The following is an 18,944-nucleotide window of genomic DNA, read 5'->3' on the forward strand; positions in this document are numbered from 1 at the left end:
AATCAGATTTTGGCTGTGGTGCAGTGGGTTCAGCCCTGCCTGTAACACTCAGATCCCATACTGGAGTGCTGGTTCCAGTCTTGGCTTAGTTGCTTCCAATCCAGCTTCCTGATAAGGCAGCCTGGGAGGCAGCAAATGATGGCGCAAGTGCTTGGGTCCCTGCCACTCCTGTGGCAGTCCCAGTTGCAGCTTCAGGCTTCTGGTTCTGGGCTGGCCCAGCCCCACCCATTGTGGCCATCTTGGGGAGTGAATCAGTAGATGGAAGATAGCGCTCTCTGTCACACTGCCTTTCAAGCAGATGTAAGTAATTTTTTAAAAATCAGTTTATGATAGCATAAATGGGGAGAAAAGGACAAATGGACTTAATCTTGCCAAACTTTAAGGCACCTTCCTTTCTTTTCATATTTTAAATAACAAAACCAGATATTGTGAATTACCTGTGACTAGTCTAGTGAATAATAATATTTGTAAAAGAATTTTAGGAGCCTAATGAAAGGGATGACTTGGAATGGCAGACCTTACACCCAGCTAAGGAAGAAGCCTCCATCCAATCATGCTACACCCTGGATTGTCAGCATAATTATCAACTGACTAGATTTTTTCTTCTTACTCTACCCCTGTAGCTACCTTTTCCTCTTTTTTTTATTTTTTATTTTTTTTTTGTTAATTTTATTTATTTGAAAGGCAGAGTTAGAGAGGAAGGGGGAAAGACAGATCTTTCAGCTGCTGGTCTACTTCCTAAATGGCCATAACATCCAGCGCTTGGCCAGGCCAAAGTCAAGTAGCCAAGAGTTTCTTCCCGTCTCCCACATGGGTACACAGGCCCAAGCTCTTGGGCCATCTTCAGCTGCTTTCTCAGGTGCATTAGTAGGGAGCTGGAGCTCAAGTGGAGCAAGCCAGGGCTTGAACTGGTGCCCATATAGAATATAAGCATTGCAGGCTTAACACTGCCAAACACTGGCTCCCCTCTTTCCCTTTAATAATCTTTGCTGCCTTATTTGGCAGAAAGAGCACGTTTTGAATCAAGAGATCTCTCTTTCCTCAAGACTGCCAGTTTCTTGAAATAAACTCTTTCCTCTTACCAAGGGCCTGATTATTTTTCGAGTAATATTTTGGATATGTATACCTTTCAGTAACAGAGTTAAACACTGGTTTACTGAATAAACCTTAGTTATAGTTTAAAGGCTTCCAATTCAAGAGAGAGTACAGCAGCTGAGGACAGACATAGGAGATGGCTGCAGCAGGGGCAGAAGCTATTTTGGTCCTCATTATAGCCAAAGCAAACTCTAAACTGTGAAGTAAACAGAGTGGCACAAATCAAGGTAACTAAATGAAGGGCTTATTTACACATGGCATGGGGTTATCCTCAGATTTACACTAGGACTATTCAAAGAAATTGAACAACCTGCCTGTTCCAGAACAGAATCTTCTCATTCTGGCACTGGGGAAAGGAAGGCAGCTTTCCATACATCTCCCAGGCACTAGGAACCCAAGTTAACATAATCATTTAGGTAAATAAAACTTCACATATTGAGGAAACCCAAGTCAATCATCTATATTAAGCAGTTGAAGTCTCCATTCATAAAACTATTGAACAACTAAGGATCTCACAGTTAAAGAAAAAAAGGTCAGGGGTGGGGTAAATGCTGGGTGTTAGTAAAATGGTGCACTCTTTTCTATGAAGAGATCTACACCCCACACCATCCCAGGCTCTAGTCCCAGCCCCCCATGGCTAGAAGCTAGGTGACTCCACCGCCCAACCACTGGTGTCAGCTCCACCCCCATCCTAATGGGATTTGCTGCTCCTACTTCCCTGCCCGCCCCCCAGCAAAGTTTTAAGAGGACCTGTACCTAAACACATCTCTCTCTCTCTCTCTCACTCTCTCTCTGTCTCTTCGCTCTCGCTCTTGTTCTTATACTTTCCTCTATCTTTTCCTTCTTTGCCCCTTGCCTCAGGTCTGTCGGGTTTCCCCACCAATAAATCCTTTGCCTTACTCTGGTGTTTGGTGTGTTTTGTAGTGGTCTTACACTGGGCAAATAGAAGTACTGACCTTGGAAGAAACAGATAAGCATCCCCCCCCAATCCCCCCCCCAAAAAAGGCTTAAAAATATCTCTTATGGCGATAGTTGTACCATTAGTAAAGTTACTAAGAATAACATAAATGAGTGGATTTTACATAGAAAATGTACTTCAAAAATTGTTTAAAAATAAAAACATACAGGGGGCTGGTGTTGTGGCATAGTAGGTTAAGCATCTGCCCGTGGCACCACCATCCCATATGGGTGCCGGTTCTAATCCAGCTCTCTGCTTATGGCCTGGAAAAGCAGTGGAAGATGGCCCAAGTGCTTGTGCCCTTGCACTCATGCGGGAGACCTGGAAGAAGCTCCTGGCTCCTGACTTCAGATTGGCCCAGCTCCAGATGTTGCAGACATTCGGGGAGTGAACCAGCAGATGGGAGACCTTTCTCTCTGTCTCTGGAGTAAATAAGTGAATCTTTAAAAAAAATACACAAATTTTTGAAAAAAAAAAAAAAAAAGGAAAACATTTGAATCCATTAACAATAATACATTTATAAGAAAAAAAAAGGTAAATCGGAGAACAAAAAGGTCTTGGAAAAATATGCTAGTGTGAGGAGTTAGGCCAACAGGCTGTCAAGTCTGGTCTCTGTTGGTATAAAAAAGGGGCAGAGTCCCTTTCAGAGTGGAAAACATTCTTGCATCTCCACAGAAGCTGCCCTCATCAAGGGAAGTGTGGATCCCATCTCTCTCTGAGTTTCTAGTTTTTCAAGAATACCAAGACAAGGTACATAACGCACCCATCTGATGAGTATCTAGTTTTATCAAGAAACTAGCAAGACAAAATTATCAGTCCCACCCTTCTGTTGTTGTTTTCCAAGAGCAGGCTAGACAGGATGACAATTAGGACCCTGTGATGGGTTTTGTGCCTGCCCTCTGGTTGACTGCTAGCTGTTATTCTGCTACCTCCACTGTGCATAAAAGACCCCATCCTGGCTGTTTCCTCCCCTGTAACCCTCTCCTTGACTGCTGTGGCTTAAATAAATTTTGCTTTGCTCACTGTCTGGTCCAAGTGGAAATCCTATATGAGACAAGAACTGAGATCACCTTCATCCTTCTCCTAAAAATAGTAAGCCATTTACATTCTATTTATCCTGTTGATTCTAACTTTTAGCTTTCCTACAGTCTGGCATTGTGGCAAGGTGGGTTGAGCCAGCATCTGCAACGCCAGCATCCCATATGGGTGCTGGTTCAAGTCCCAGCTGCTCCACTTGTGATCTGGCTTACTGCTGATGTGCCTTGGAAGGCACTGGAGAATGGCACAAGTGTTTGGGCCCCTACACTTACATGGGGACCTGAATGAAGCTTCTGTCTTTGGCCTGGCACAGCTCTGGCTATTGTGGCTATGTGGGGATTAAACCAGGGGATGGAAGATCTCTCCGTAACTCTGCATTTAAAATAAACTAAACTAAATCTTTAAAATGATTTTTTAAATAAATAAAACCCTGGGGCCAGCATTGTAGCTTAGTGGGTTAAGCTGTTGTTCAAAGTGCCAGCATCCTGGTTTGAGTCCTGGTTGCCCTGCTTCTGATTCAGCTCTCTACTAATGTACCTGGGAAAGCAGCAGGAGATGGCCCAAATTTGGGGGTCCCAGCACCCAGAGGAAACTTCTGACTCCTGGCTTTGGCTTGGTCCAGCCCTGGCTGTTGCAACCATTTGGGGAGCAAATCAGCAGATGGAAGATTTAATCTCTCCCTCTAGTAAAATAAATTTAAAAACAGTATGAATACTTTTAATATTATCACTGTTTTCTTTGAAATAGTTTAAAAATCCTGGTTTTTTTCCACATCAGTAACTTACTTTCACATGGGAACCTCTTTCATTTTCAGCCACAATGGGAACTAAGCCACCAGAAGGCTACTTCCCAATGTAACCATTATATTCATCTTTTTAAACACATATATTTAAATCATAATGAATTTCAATTTTCAATAATCAAGAAGTCAGTGAGCAGCTGTATTAATAGCCTCCACAGATGGCCCAAGTCCTTGGGCCCTGCACCCGCATGGGAGACCAGGAGAAGCACCTGGCTCCTGGCTTCGGATCAGTGGGATGTGCCGGCCGCAGCGCACATTGGAGGGTGAACCAATGGCAAAAGGAAGACCTTTCTCTCTGTCTCTCTCTCTCTCTCACTGTCCACTCTGCCTGTCAAAAAAGAAAAAGAAAAAAGAAAAAAAAAATAGCTTCCATAGCTGCATAATTGCTCTGCTTTTGGATTCTAGACTCTGAAAGTCCAATATACCAAATATACCATCCTAGTTTTAATCAAAAGAAAGAATGTAAAAGTTCCCAAGTGTCATGCTGACAAACAGTATTAAATTACAGAATGAAATAATTTATATAATTTAAAATAAAACATTTCTGTGTAACTAAAATAAGGCCTAACATAAAAGAGACCAAGTCAAAGAAAAAATTTAAAAGAGGTAAGTGGAAGTCAGATAAAGAAAAGGTGGAACAGAAAGTAGAGATTGAGATGAGAGCTAACAGAAGAAATGAATAAGGGGCTGGCACTGTGGCTTAGCGAGTAAAGCAGCCACCTGTGGCCGGCATCCTATATGCGGGCTGCTCCACTTCCAGTCTAGCTCTCTGCTGTGGTCTGGGAAAGCAGTGGAAGATGGCCCAGGCCCTTGGGCCCCTGAACCCACATGGGAGACCTGGAAGGGGCTCCTGGCTTCAGATCGGCGCAGCTCTAGCCATTGTGGCCAACTGGGGAGTGAACCAGTGGATGGAAGACCTCTCTCTCCCCCTCTCTGTGTAACTCCGACTTTCAAATAAAATAAATAAATATTAAAAAAAAAAAAAAAAGATTTAAGTTTTTCTGAGGCAACAGAACAAAAAATGCAATGGTTACATAAATTACCCACTTACCCACTGCTGCCGTGGAAGGGTCACTGTTACCTTAATTACTTGTTGCTTCTTACAAGGTAGAAAGCAGCACATTTCAAAAGATATATAGGGTACTCAATTTTTTCAGGCTAGCAGAGGGAGAAGCAGACTGAAGGAGTCTGAGATACAAGAAAACTCTAAATTCAACCAAATGGGATGAGTGAGTATTGGTTCTTCTTTTCCTTTCAAAGAACTCTTTTAACTGATTCTGCCTAGTCCTTTGAAATTTAAGCCTTTATTTTTTTTTAAAGATTTATTTATTTATTTGAAAGTCAGAGTTACACAGAGAGGAGAGGCAGAGAGAGAGAGAGGTAGCTTTCTACTCTTGTTCCTCTACTAGTACCTTCTTTCAACTTCAATTTTTTAATTCTTGTCTACATATTTCCATTAAATTTTAATTCAGAATAGAGAAACTAAGTACCATACAGTTACATTGCCAAAGTTCAGGGAGTAGAATGAGTTTTTGCTGATATCTTTTCTTTCTTATGTTAGACACAGGGAAATGGCAGTACCTCCAAATAATTTCTTTTAATTTTTTATCTTTTTTGACAGGCAGAGTTAGGCAGTGAGAGAGACAGAGAGAAAGGTCTTCCTTTTTCCGTTGGTTCACCCCCCGAGTGGCCGCTACGGCGGGTGCGTTGCAGCCGGCATGCTGCGCAGATCCAAAGCCAGGAGCCAGGTGCTTCCTCCTGGTCTCCCATGGGGTGCAGGGTCCCAAGCACTTGGGCCATCCTCCACTGCCTTCCCAGGCTACATACAGCAGAGAGCTGGACTGCAAGAGAAGCAACAGGGACAGAATCTGGTGGCCCGTTGGGACTAGAACCCGGGGTGCCGGCGCCGCAGGCGGAAGATTAGCCTATTGAGCCGCGGCGCCGGTCCCTCCAAAAATTTTTTAATACCCAAAAAAACTTCACAAAATTTAGCTTTTTCCCTTTTTAATATGAGTAGAGAACTACTGAATGCCACATTAAGAGAGTGAGAATGACTTTTAAAACACTGAAAAAAAAACCAATATAATCATTAAAATAAGCAAAGTATAACATCATACTGTTCCTGTTTATAATAAAGGATTTATTAATTTAGTTACATTTTTATATTTAAATCATATTATATAGATAGTTATTGCTATTGAAATCACCAGAATAAAGTAGTGAAAATTATTTTTCCTGCTTAAGGTTATTTTATTGATACTTAGAATGTTATTAAATTTTACATTTTATTTTAAATTTTATGTTTAAAAATCATTTAAGTCCATCAATTTAGGAATACTGCTCTGTCCATTCTCCAATAAATTAGAATTATTTTAAAAATAAGAGAGGTCTGTCATAAGCATAAAATAACTATGGATTATTTGCATCTTGTTATTTTAAGTGGTTTTGTTTCTTTTGTATAATTTTGAATGTAGAATAAAAGTAACACTCTTGAAAACAACTTAATGCTGAAAGTAAGGATAGCTGCCTATATTAACTATACAAATATAACTTGTATACATATATATATACATATTTCTAAAAGTGAAGTAAAATTTCATAAAAATCAGGAGTATTTTTCTTTAAAGTATTCATAATTTAAAATTAGTGTTTTATCCTAATTTTTGAAAAACTTAAAGCCAATCACATAAAATTTACTTTTGACATCTGACACTGAAAAAATGGAGTTCTCACAGAACACGTATAAACTATCCTGGCAAGAATATTAGTATTTTGCTAGGAGACAAACATTAAATGTACCTTAATTTTTACTGGAATTCAATCTTTGGTAAACCCGAATTTTAAATCCTGCCATGTTAGCGTCCAATTATTTTTTATTTATTTTTTTAAAGATTTGTTTATTTGAAAGGCAGAGTTACAGAGAGGCAGAGGCAGAGAGATGTCCTCCACCCTCTGGTTCACTCCCCAGTTGGTCCCAACGGCTGAGGCTGCGATGATCCATAGCCAGGAGCCTCTTCCAGGTCTCCCACGCGGGTGCAGGGTCCCAAGCACTTGGGCCATCCTCCACTGCTCTCCCAGGCCACAGCAGAGAGCTGGATTGGAAGTGCAGCAGCTGGGTCTCAAACCAGCGCCCATATGGGATGCCAGCACCGCACGCGGGGGCTTCACCCGCTACACAACACCGGTTACCCAGCATCCAATTATTTAAAGTTACTCAAATTAATGTTATGTCAAAAATGTCATACTCCATTTGAAATTTTGATCTAAATATATTTCTTTTTTCTTTTCTTTTCTTTTTTTTTTTTTTTTTTGGACAGGCAGAGTGGACAGTGAGAGAGAGACAGAGAGAAAGGTCTTCCTTTGCCATTGGCTCACCCTCCAATGGCCGCCGCGGCTTGCGCGCTGCGGCGGGCGCACCGGGCTGATCCGATGGCAGGAGCCAGGTACTTATCCTGGTCTCCCACGGGGTGCAGGGCCCAAGTACTTGGGCCATCCTCCACTGCACTCCCTGGCCACAGCAGAGAGCTGGCCTGGAAGAGGGGCAACCGGGACAGAATCTGGTGCCCCGACTGGGACTAGAACCCGGTGTGCTGGCGCCGCAAGGCGGAGGATTAGCCTACTGAGCTGCAGCGCCGGCGTTAAATATATTTCCAATATAGAATGTCTATAAGTCAAATAATAATTCACGAGTTATTTCACAATACATAGGGAAATCCATATTCTGTATTCAGTACACTCTGTCCTTACAGATGGATATTAAACAAAAATTGTAAATAATTAATTAAAAGGAATGCTTGAGTTTCCTCACTGTTTGATATATTTATCTCTACTTCTCCACTTTTCTTTACTTCAGTAAAAGAAACTATCAAAAGAAAAAATCATGAATAATGAATCAAATGACAACAGGACAAAAAATGTCTGCTGGTGAATTAATCTAATCACATAATTATTAACACTTTTTCACTATTTATATGGCCACGTGACTAAAACTTCAAAATCTGTGCAAATCTTAAAAATCAATAAATTATTTGTTTAGCAACTTATGGTAAGGAAATAATCAGATAAATAAGCAAACAAATGTATATAGGCATGCTCACTGTGATGTTTATAATAAAGAAAAAAGTACAATTTAATGTTCACTGTTTAAAGTTAGTAAAATATGGCAGACCATACATTAACATGATAATGGAGTACCTACTCACTGATGAATTAGGTTAAAAAGGGTAAGCTAATTGCATTTTTTTTTTGAGTTTTAGATCCTTTTATTTAGAACTTGTTAGTGTACAAAGTGCATTAAAATATCCATTATCCAGTTACCAAAAATGTATGTAAAAATTACTGAGGCAACCCTTTCAGTTTATTCAGGGTAGGAGAATACACATTATATTGTTTAAAAAAAATTCCATTGAGTTTCCAGAGAATGATTAATTTTTCTCCATTGAGATGTTCATTTTTCAGATGTGAAATTGCCTTCAGTAGCTATCAAAATATTCATCTGGGTATAAATAATATAGTAAGTATATGGACTCTATCTGTTAAGAATAAGGACTGCATCTGTGAGTGAAGAACACGGAAGGACCAGAGAGGCCAGCTTGGCCTCATTTGAAGTCCAGTTTTGCAATCACGTAAGCTTCGGCCACATAAAGCTGAAGCAAGGGGCCTCCTGAGTTGTTTCTGGGAGATTATGGGTTGATTTGGTTAAAACAAAATCACTAAAAACAAACGCCTAAGTCTACCAGCCTGTTCGATCAAAATGGCCCAGAAGCCCAAATAAATTATCTTAGCAATTAAAACCACTTAGAAAGGTCATACCCTTCATCAAAGTAGAGCCAATGTCAAAGTCCCAGTCCAAAGACCATTCAAAGGAATCTTAATCCAGGGACCATCCCAATGAGTCAGGTCAGCATGCAAAGAATCCCATATAACATTTTATTAGCAGGTTCCCAAGTGGGAACTACAAATTTATTTTTATAATTCTATGGTAAGCCAACTGCATTTGAACACACAGAAGAAGACTAGAACATACATGAAATAGCAGCTATCCCTCCTTGATGACATTATCAAGATATTTTCTTATTTGTATTTTCCAGCATTTTTAATGCAATGAGAAATTGTTGCCCAAAAATGATAGCAGAAAAGAAAGAAAAAGATGTCAATGTCTATCACTGGGAATTTATAATATTATCTAAAAGTAAATGATGCTGTAAAAATATGCCATTGTAGAGACAGGAGATCACTTGCTTCCCCATTCCTATCTCAGGTTAAAAGAAATTTTTTTTTTTTTTTTTTTAAAGATTTATTTATTTGAAAGAGGAGAGACAAGAGGTCTTCCATTTGCTGGTTCACTCCCCAAATGGCCACAACAACTGAGGCTGGGCACGGTCTAATCTAGGAGCCAGGAATTTCTTCCAAGGTCTCCCATGTGGATGCAGGGGCCACAGGACTTGGGCCATCTTCCTCTGCTTTCTCAGCCTATTAACAGGGAGCTAGATGGGAAGTAGAGCAGCTGGGACTCAAACAGGCGCCCACATGGGATGCTGGTGCTGTAGGGCTACAGCTTAACCTGCTGCGCCACAGAGCTGGCCCTTAATGTTTTCTTAATTCCCAATACATTTTAAGGATTATTTCTTAGACTGAATCAAAGTATGCTACTTTTTCCTTTTCTCTATGCTAATACCTTTATAATGATTCAGATAAAGTGGAGAATCTGTAAGAATGGGACAGAGTCCCAGGGAGTGACAGATGATAGCTATAAACACAAACATTTCTTTTCCTTATACATCCTTTAGCCTGTAAGCTAATGAGCTACAAGCTTGCTTAATTTTTTTTTTAAAAGTATTAATAACACAAAGCGCAACTGAAAGGGCTACTCATTTAATGCTTTTTATAGTCCCTGCACACAATTTTGAGTCCTTATTTCATTTCTTTTAACAACCATATGAGGTAAGAATTGTTATTTCTACTTTACAAAGTCTGATTCAGAGAGTAATTGGCCAAAAGTAACTGAACAAAGATCATTAGGTCAGTAGGTAGTGAGCCAGAGTTCAATACCAGATCTGTTTAATTCCAAAGTTTCTTTTCACTACATGCCTTTCATTTTGAAATTATTAACAGAATGTAAGTTTAAAGTAGTAACTTAGGAACAATGAAATAATATTTAGTTGGTTATAATAGCTATAAATCAGGTCTGTCAAATTGCTCTTCTGTTAATTCATATTTTATAGGTCCACTTATTGGTTCTGAATTTACTGGAATTCAATGTGCTTACAAAAAAGTTTATTTCCATTACAGAATAAACCCTTCTGGAATGAAGGAGTGATACATATATGTATCACTGCTATTTCATCATTGTTATTGCAAACCAAAGTCTTAAAAAGGAGAAGCCACTTACCAGAAGCAACAAGTGGCTTATCAGAGAAAAAAGTAAAGTCCTTTGTTCCTTATAAATAAACAGAATTACATAAAACATAAAAAAGAAATCCACTTAAAGATCTTGTTTCAACAGTGATTTAGAATTGAAAAACAATTTAGGGGCCAGGGCTGTGGTGCAGTGGGTTAACGGCCTGGCCTGAAGCGCTGGCATCCCATATGTGCGCTGGTTTGAGACTCAGCTGCCCCACTTCTGATCCAGCTCAATGCTATGGCCTGGGAAAGCAGTAGAAGATGGCACAAGTCCTTGGGCCCCTGCACGCACATGGGAGACTTGGAAGAAGCTCCTGGCTCCTGGCTTCCGATCGGCACAGCTCTGGCCATTGCGGCCAACTGGGGAGTGAACCATCAGATGGAAGACTGACAGACTGACCAACCAACCTCCCTCTCCCTCTCCCTGTCTCTCTCTCTCTCTCTCTGCCTCTCCTCTCTATGTGCAACTCTGACTTTCAAATAAATAAATAAATCTTTAAAAAAAAATTTAAAAACCTATTATTAAGATGGGGCTAAAATTGACATCTGCACTATCTGCAATGAATACATCAACAAAGCAAATTAATGGTATAGAGAAGATTAAAAAACTCAAGTTTCAACTCTTGTAGTACACTTAACACCTTAAGAATCTTTTGTATTTTAGATTATCCATTTATACTGACAAATTGATATTCTGGTTAAAACCATCCTGGGGAACTTTAGATTAAATAAAACTATGTAGTAGTTTAAGTTACTACATGTTCCTTATTTAATTAAAATTACTCCTTTTTTGTATTATAAAGTAACACATGCACACTGTAGAAATTCAGAACTAGAATTTTAAAAGCTCAAATCTCTCAATTCTGAGATAATCAGCTTTAGCACATTCACATAGGTCCTTGGGAAACTTTCTGTGTGTTAACATATGCATACTTACCTGTGTTCACCAAAATGGAACTATATAATCATTTGTACTATCTTCTTAAACTCTCACATATTGTGACTATACTACCATATCAATAATGGTATTGTTGATTATCTAGGCATTACCCATTTTTGCAATAATAAAATGCTTCAATAAATATCCCTGTACATATATTCTGTTCTTAGAAGAATTAAAATATTTTCTAATTGTCTTTTTAATAATTTAGACCTGCCTTGTTATTGTTAAGTTTTAACACCAATATTGTTATAATTTTATTGACATAAATAACTTATTAACTTTCTGAACAGAATTTCTTACCTTGCAATAACAGATTCAATTGGCATGATATCGGGTACATAGTGGGCCATGGGAGAAACAAAGTGTCCATCTAAGATCTTACAGTCTGACTGCTCTTCAATCTAAAAGAAAAGCAAAACCAAAAGGTAGGCAAGTAGCTTGGTCTATCATGGATGTTTTTCTAATAAAAAGTTCTATTGAACTGCGACTTTTGGTTTAGTATCTACCTAATACGTACTCTTTTTGTTCCACTGTGCTTTTTTAAAAGACATGTTTCTGTAATCAACCACATTTCTTTTCTTTCTACATCCTTTACTACACAGTCTAATTGGGAAAATAAACCAAAAGCAAATTTCATCATATACTGACATTCTGGGACCGTTAAGCCACTGCCTGTAATGCCAGCATCCTATATGGGTGTTGGTTTGCGTCCTGACTGCTCTACTTCCAATCCAGGTCCCTGCTAATGTCCTGGGAAAGCAGCAGAGGATGACCCAAATGCTTGGGCCCCTGGACCCACATGGGAGGTCCAAATGAAGCTCCTGGCTTCAGCCTGGCCCAGCTCTGGCCATTCCAGTCATTTGGGGAGTGAATCAGCAGATGGAAGATCTCTCTTTCTCTTTTTCTCTCTCTCTCTGAAGCTTTCTACCTTTCATACTGGCTAAGAGAAATGAACATTCAATAATATAATCATAAAAAAATTTATAAAGAATAATACAGCACAAATAAGGGCTGACATAAAATGTTACAATGGTTCTATATCAGGCAATCTAATAATGTACTGAATGAAATCAACGTATTAAATAAGGCAAAATGTGATTTTTATATATACAAAAAAAGGATCTGTTAACATTCGACACCAAACTTATTTTCTTCTCAAATTATTATTTCTTAATAGTCAACCTTAAAGTAACAGTAAAGTACCACATATTTTCATCATAATCAAAACCAAAAAACCATAGCGTGGATGTATATGTATGTGTGTGTGTGTGTGTATATATATATACACACACACACATATATATTAAGCTTTTTAAAAAACACAAATTCTAGCTAGTTGTGCAACCATCATTTATTAAATTATCCACATTTTTGGTAACTGACTTAAAATACTACTTATCATGCACTAAATTTCTGCAAAAATTTCTGCAAGATCCTTTCAATCCTTCATTAGGTGTTATTAGCATATCTCATTTCACTACTAATATGGTGTGTTGATAACTATAGCTATATATATTCACTAGTATGTGACTGAACTAATCTTTTCTTATCACTTTCCATTTTCAGAATATTCACAATCTGATTATGTACAATTCATTTGTGCAAAGTAGTTTTGGATACTTTTATGGATCTAAATTCTAAATTGAATACTTTAATTGGGATTGCATTGCATTTTTTAAAAATGCTTACAGGAATCTAATATTTGTACAATGTACAATGTTACATTTTTTACAAGAAAGTTTTCTACTTTCAACACTTAAAATATTTTAAGTTATCTTTTTATTTATTTGAGAGACAGAATGAGATAGAGCGAGAGACAAAGAAATCACAACTGCTGACTCACCCCCTCAAATGCCCGCTTTGGAGAGGGCTGGGCTGGATGTAGAGCCAGGAGCTAGGATCTCAATCCAGGTTTTCCATGTGGATAACAGGAATGTAATTAATTACTTGAGCTATCACAGGGATTTCTGGCATTAATCTGGAGTCAAGAACCAATGTGAGATTTGGACATCTCAACTGCTAGGCTAAATGCCCAGTCCCCATTTCAGTCATTTTTATTCTTCTTAGTATTCTTAGTTTTAAAGTTTCTTTTGGGTAATTTTTTTCCCCAAGGAAACCTTTCATTTAAGAAATACAAACTTCATGGGTTTCTTAAGTACAACTTTAGAAATATAGTGATTCTTCTCACCATACCCATCCTCCCACCCCCTCCTCCCTGTCCCATTCTAGTCCCATTCTCCACCAAGATCCATTTTCAATTAACTTTATATACAGAAGACCAACTCTATACTAAGAGTTTAACAATTTTCACACACAAAAAAGTCTACTCCTCAACAGTCAAGACAAGGGGTGTTCAAAGTCAATGCATATCAAAGTTAATTTCACTTTTTTAGTCTCTGCTATGACCTGGGAAAGTAGTAGAAGATGGCCCATGTCCTTGGGCCCCTACACCCATATGGGAGACCCAGATAAAGCTCCTGGCTTCGGATCGGCGCAGCTCCAGCTGTTGCGGCCAATTAGGGAGTGAATCAGCAGATGAATGACCTCTCTCTCTCTCTCTGCCTCTCCTTCTCTCTGTGTAACTGACTTTCAAATAAATAAATAATTCTTTAAAAAAAAGCACTCTTATGTATGACATCAGCGATCATGTGAGGCTCTTGACATGAGCTGCCAAGGCTATGGAAGCCTTCTGAATTCACAAACTCTGTCAGTATTTAGACAAGGCCATAAGCAAAGTGGAAGTTCTCTCCTCCCTTCAGAGAAAAGTACATCCTTCTTTGATGATCACTTCCTTCCAATGGGGTCTCACCCACTGAGGTCCTTCATGTAGGGTATTTTTGCCACAGTGTCTTGGCTATCCATGCCTGAAATGCGCTTGTGAGATTTTCAGCCAGACCAGGATGCCTTAAGGGCTAATTCTGAGGTCAGAGTAGCAACTTAAAGCAACTGATATTCTATGAGTTTGTTGTGTGGACTGCTTCCCATGTTGGAGCATTCACTTCTTAATTCTATCTATTATTAATACCAGACACATAATCCAATCTATATGATCATGTTAACACTTAATCTCATGGCGTGTTTTCAGACTGTACCCTTAGAACTATCTGTAGTAATGTATGCAGAACTATACAGCTTTACAGTTACAAACTTCAAGTACTTCATAATTACAACTTTAGGAACATGGTGATTCTTCCCACCATGACCTTGCTCACACCCATACTCCCACCCTCCTTCTCCTTATTCCCACTCTCATTTTTTGTTAAGATCTACTTTCAGTTGACTTTATACACGTATGACTAACTCGATGTTAAATAAAGAGTTCAACAAATAGTATGAAAAAAAAAAAAAAACCTTTTCCTCAACAGTCAAGACAAGGGCTGTTCAATTCATTGCTTTTCAAAATGTCAATTTCACTTCTGCACATTGCCTTTTAGGTGCTCTTCTTAGTTCTCACAGGTCAGAGAACATATGGTATTTGTCCCTTTGGGACTGGCTTATTTCACTAAGTATAATGTTTTCCAGCTTCATTCATTTTGTGGCAAATGACCAGATTTCTTTTTTTTTTCCTGCTGTGTATTATTCCATGGTGCACATATCCCATCGTTTCTTTATCCAGTCTCCAGTTGATGAGCATTTGGGTTGAAACTATGTCTTAGATATTGGGAATTGAACTACAATAAACATGGGGGTGCAGATAATTCTTTCATATACTGGTTTCATTTTCCTTGGGTAAATTCCCAACAGTGGGATGGCTGGTAGGTTTATATTCAAACTTTTTTTTTTTTTTTTTTTTGAAATTTACAAAGATTTATTGGAGTCAATGACTTCCAGCCAGTGCAGCATAGAGAGGAAAAAACCCAAAGGACCCTGTGTTACTGGGGTTTTAAAGTACAATTTCAAAGGAAAAAAACTTGACAATCAGATTGTCATTCAGTTACCAGACAGGGACAAACCCAAAGAAAGACCGGATTTACAATCCTTTATCCTATCCTTTATCCAGAAGGGTGGGATAGGTAACTTGTTTTCACAATAAACTGAGCTCAGATGCAATTACCATGCTATTCACATGGTAAATTTGGAGATTCCAAAGGAAGGGGGACATTTTGTTCTTGTTAAAGATAACATTCTTTGGGGGAAGGAAGCAAATTTTTTGAAGATTTTATTTATTTATTTAACAGGTAGAGTTACAGACAGTGAGAGGAAGAGACAGAGAAAGGTCTTCCTTCCACTGGTTCACCCCTCAAATGGCTGCAACAGCTAGAGCTGCGCCTATCTGAAGCCAGGAGCTTCTTCTGGGTCTCCCACATGGGTGCAGGGTCCAAGGACTTGGGCCATCTTCTACTGCTTTCCCAGGTCATAGCAGACAGCTGGACCAGAAGTGGAACAGCCGGGACTTGAACCGGTGCCCACGTGGGATGCTGGGACTACAGGTGGTGGTCTTACCCGCTACACCACTGCACTCCCCCCACTGACTTTCATTACCTAGCTGGCCTGGGAGGAGAGGAGGCTTGAACAGAAGGTAGGCCGTATTTCTAAAAGGAAAACATTTTTAGTTAATATACAGTTCTGCCTGCAATGTTGCTGATCCTTATTGGCCATCCCCATGGGAGAAGTGGTTACTTTGGAAGCTGGGCCGAGTGAAGGTCTTTTTAGCTTAGAGTGAACAAGGTCTGTGACTACAACCTGGAGCCCTTCAACTCCAAGGCAGGTCCATTTCTAGTGGCCCCACTCTTGGCTGGCATAGCTGCCAGGGCTCTTCATAAGCTGATTTCTGCTGAAGCCCTGGCTTTCCACATCAAAAACTAATGCAGTGGACTGGTCTACTGGGTCTCCTTGATGGCAGATCACTGTGTAAAGCAGCCATTAATTGGCCTGCCACTTATATATTCAGGTTTCTGAGTTACCTCCATACTGTCTTCCATAGTGGCTTTACAAGTTTCCATTCCCACAACAGTGGATAAGGCTACCTTTTTCCCACATCCTCGCCAGCATTTCTTATTTGTTGATTTCTGTATGAAAGCCATTCTAACCAGGGTGGCCCTTTGGGGAGTGAACCAGCGGATGGAACACCTGTCTTTCTCTTTCTCTTTCTCTTTCTCTCTCTCTGCTTCTCCTCCTTCTGACTCTGACTTTCAAATAAATAAATAAATCTTCAAAAAAAAAAAAAAAATCTGTAAGACAGAAGGCAGATTAGTGATTGCCAGCATGTGAGAGTCAGAGGCAAGGGAAGTGACAACCAAAAAATACAGTGTTTCTTTCTGGGATAATCAAAGTGTTCTAGAATGAGGTTATGAAAAGAATGTTGGTTATATACTTTAAAAACCATCCAATTGTACATTTTATAAGGAAAGATTTTATGGTTTATTATATTTTAATTTTTAAAAACCAAAGGGGAGGGTATCTGTAAGAATGCATACCAAAATTGTAACAGTAATTTCTCCTTGAGAGGGAAGTGGAATTAGGTGGTAGGAAGTGCAGAGATTAAAGGACACTTGATTTTTACTTGGTTTGCTTAACAGATTCAAAATCTGTTTATTTTAAGCCTGTAATTTTCAATAGGAAAAAAAAAAGCAGAGACAGCAAATATTTAGCAAAATTTCAGATTCAGTGAGAAATGTTTTAATTCCAGAAGATACAGAAAGAATGACTTATAGTGTAGATAAGGAATTTCCAGTTTATAACATTTTATCTTTAGCAGTGCAACTCTTGAAAAAAGGAAACCTTTTAAAGATATCCAACATATAAGAGCTGCCAGTAGGGTTACATCGGATGAAGGACAATGAAGGATGTGAGAAGCTCAGCTTTGTATATCCTCTTCAAAAATATAACAAAGTATCCAATTACATAATCTAGAAATATTTTACAGAAAAACAGTTGGGTATTAAATATGAGAGTATTTCAAGGGGCTGGCACTGTGGGTAGTGGGTAAAGCTGCCACCTGCAGCTCCAGCATTCCATATGGGCACCAGTTCGAGTCTAGGCTGCTCCACTTCTGATGTAGCTCCCTGCTAACGTGCCTGGGGAAGCAGTGGAAAATGGCCCAAGTGCTTGAGCTCTGTACCCACAAGGGAGATCCAGATAAAGCTCTTGGCTCCTTGCTTTTGCCTGGCCCAGCCTCAGCTGTTGTGGCCATTTCAGGAGTGAACTAGTAGATGGAAGATCTCTATTTCTCCCTCTCTCTCTGTAACACTGCCTTTCAAAGAAATCAAATAAATCTTAAAAAAAAAGATAATTTATTTTAATGCAAAAAATTTTTTGAAATTCATGCAGTTTTTTGTAACAGGTGTTTTCCATCAACTTTGAAGATCCCTCCTATATGACTCCAAATATAGTTACTAAAAACACGAAATACACATGAATACAGTTATTAAAATATTGTTAGGATACAAATAGCATCCTTTAAATATTAAAGAAAAATCCACTGCACTCATGTTTTAGTGTTTGTTGTTACTATACTCCAATATTTAATCTATTCTTGGTACATATTTATGTTAAGAATATCAACAAATGTATTGCTATCATTTGAGTACCTTATCAATGTACACTGGATAATCGCTTGAAACAAGATTCTGGCATTTTTCTCGATTTCCAATCATCTTTCTGAATTCGAAGAGCCTATTATGGAACGGGGACAAAAAAGTAAAAAATTCATCTTTTATAACATCTATTATATCCATTAGGGTGATACAGATGAAAAGTCATTAAAAATGAACAAATCTATTTCATAAGCCATATTACAATTTAAGTCTGATTATTAAACAAAAACAGCAGGCTGTTGTTTTTCAAATTAGACACTTTTATCAGAAAAATGTGAGAAACGCATTGTCCAGAAGGGAACTAATACATATATGACTCAAAATTAAAGGCACCCATGCTGAAAATTCATTTTTTTTTCTTTTTTACAGATTTACGTTTTCATTTGAAAGGCAGAGTTACAGAAAGAGAGAGGGAGAGGCAAGAAAGATGCTTAATCTTAAGCTGGTTCACTCCCCAAATGGCCAGAAAATCTGGAGCTGGGCCAACTTGAAGCCAGGAGCCAGGAGCTAGGAGCTTCTTCTGGGTCTCCCATGTAGGTGCAGGGGCCCAAAAACTTGCACTGCTTTCCCAGGCATATTAATAGGGAGTTAGGTCAGAAGTGGAACAGCTGGTTCTCAAACCAGCATCCATATGGGAGGCTGACTTGCAGGCAGAGGCTTAACCTGCTACGCCAATAATGGCTCTGAAAATTAATTTTTTTAAAGATTTATTTATCTATTTAAGAGGAAGAGTTACAGACATATGAGAGGGAGAAACAGAGACAGAGTTCTTCCATCTGCTGGTTCATACCCAAAATGCAATGGCCTGAGCTGAGCCGATCCAAAGCCAGGAGCCAGGATCTTCTTCTAGACCTCCCACGGCAGTGCAGGGGCCCAAGCATTTGGGCCATGCTCCACTGCTTTCCCAGGACATTATCAGGGAACTGGATCTGAAGTGGATCATTCAGGACTTGAACCAGTGCCCATATGAAATGCTAGCACCTTAACCTACTATGCAACGGCACCAGCCCCAGAAAATTCATTTTTCAAGTTCAGATTTTCCCATGAACTATAGTGTACACTAGTTGAACAGCTCTACAAATTCAGGTTAGTCAGGAAAAGTGAGTGCTGGAAAATTCCATACAACTCTAATCAGCCTTATATTATTGGGTTAAAAATCTAGTTTGTTGG

General features: G+C 39.0%; 1 protein-coding gene across 12 annotated transcripts in view; it reads right to left on the reverse strand.

Annotated features, from left to right (window-relative positions):
* ABHD18 (abhydrolase domain containing 18) overlaps positions 1-18,944 on the reverse strand; it is a 55,017-nt gene that overhangs the window by 25,812 nt on the left and 10,261 nt on the right. For 7 of the 12 annotated variants that reach the window (XM_070047610.2, XM_070047606.2, XM_070047605.2 and 4 more), the window contains 2 exons: positions 17,769-17,853; positions 11,539-11,639 (listed from right to left, as the gene is read on the reverse strand). In XM_070047610.2, the coding sequence (XP_069903711.1) occupies positions 11,539-11,639; positions 17,769-17,853 (186 nt within the window). Of the gene's footprint in view, positions 1-3,628; positions 3,751-11,538; positions 11,640-13,081; positions 13,217-17,768; positions 17,854-18,944 lie in introns of those variants that run through there. The other 5 variants (XM_070047608.2, XM_089302510.1, XM_089302512.1 and 2 more) reach the window with 4 other exon arrangements.

Source organism: Oryctolagus cuniculus, chromosome 8 (assembly GCF_051225735.1).
Source record: "Oryctolagus cuniculus isolate XC-2025 breed Fujian yellow rabbit chromosome 8, ASM5122573v1, whole genome shotgun sequence".
NCBI lineage: Eukaryota > Metazoa > Chordata > Mammalia > Lagomorpha > Leporidae > Oryctolagus > Oryctolagus cuniculus.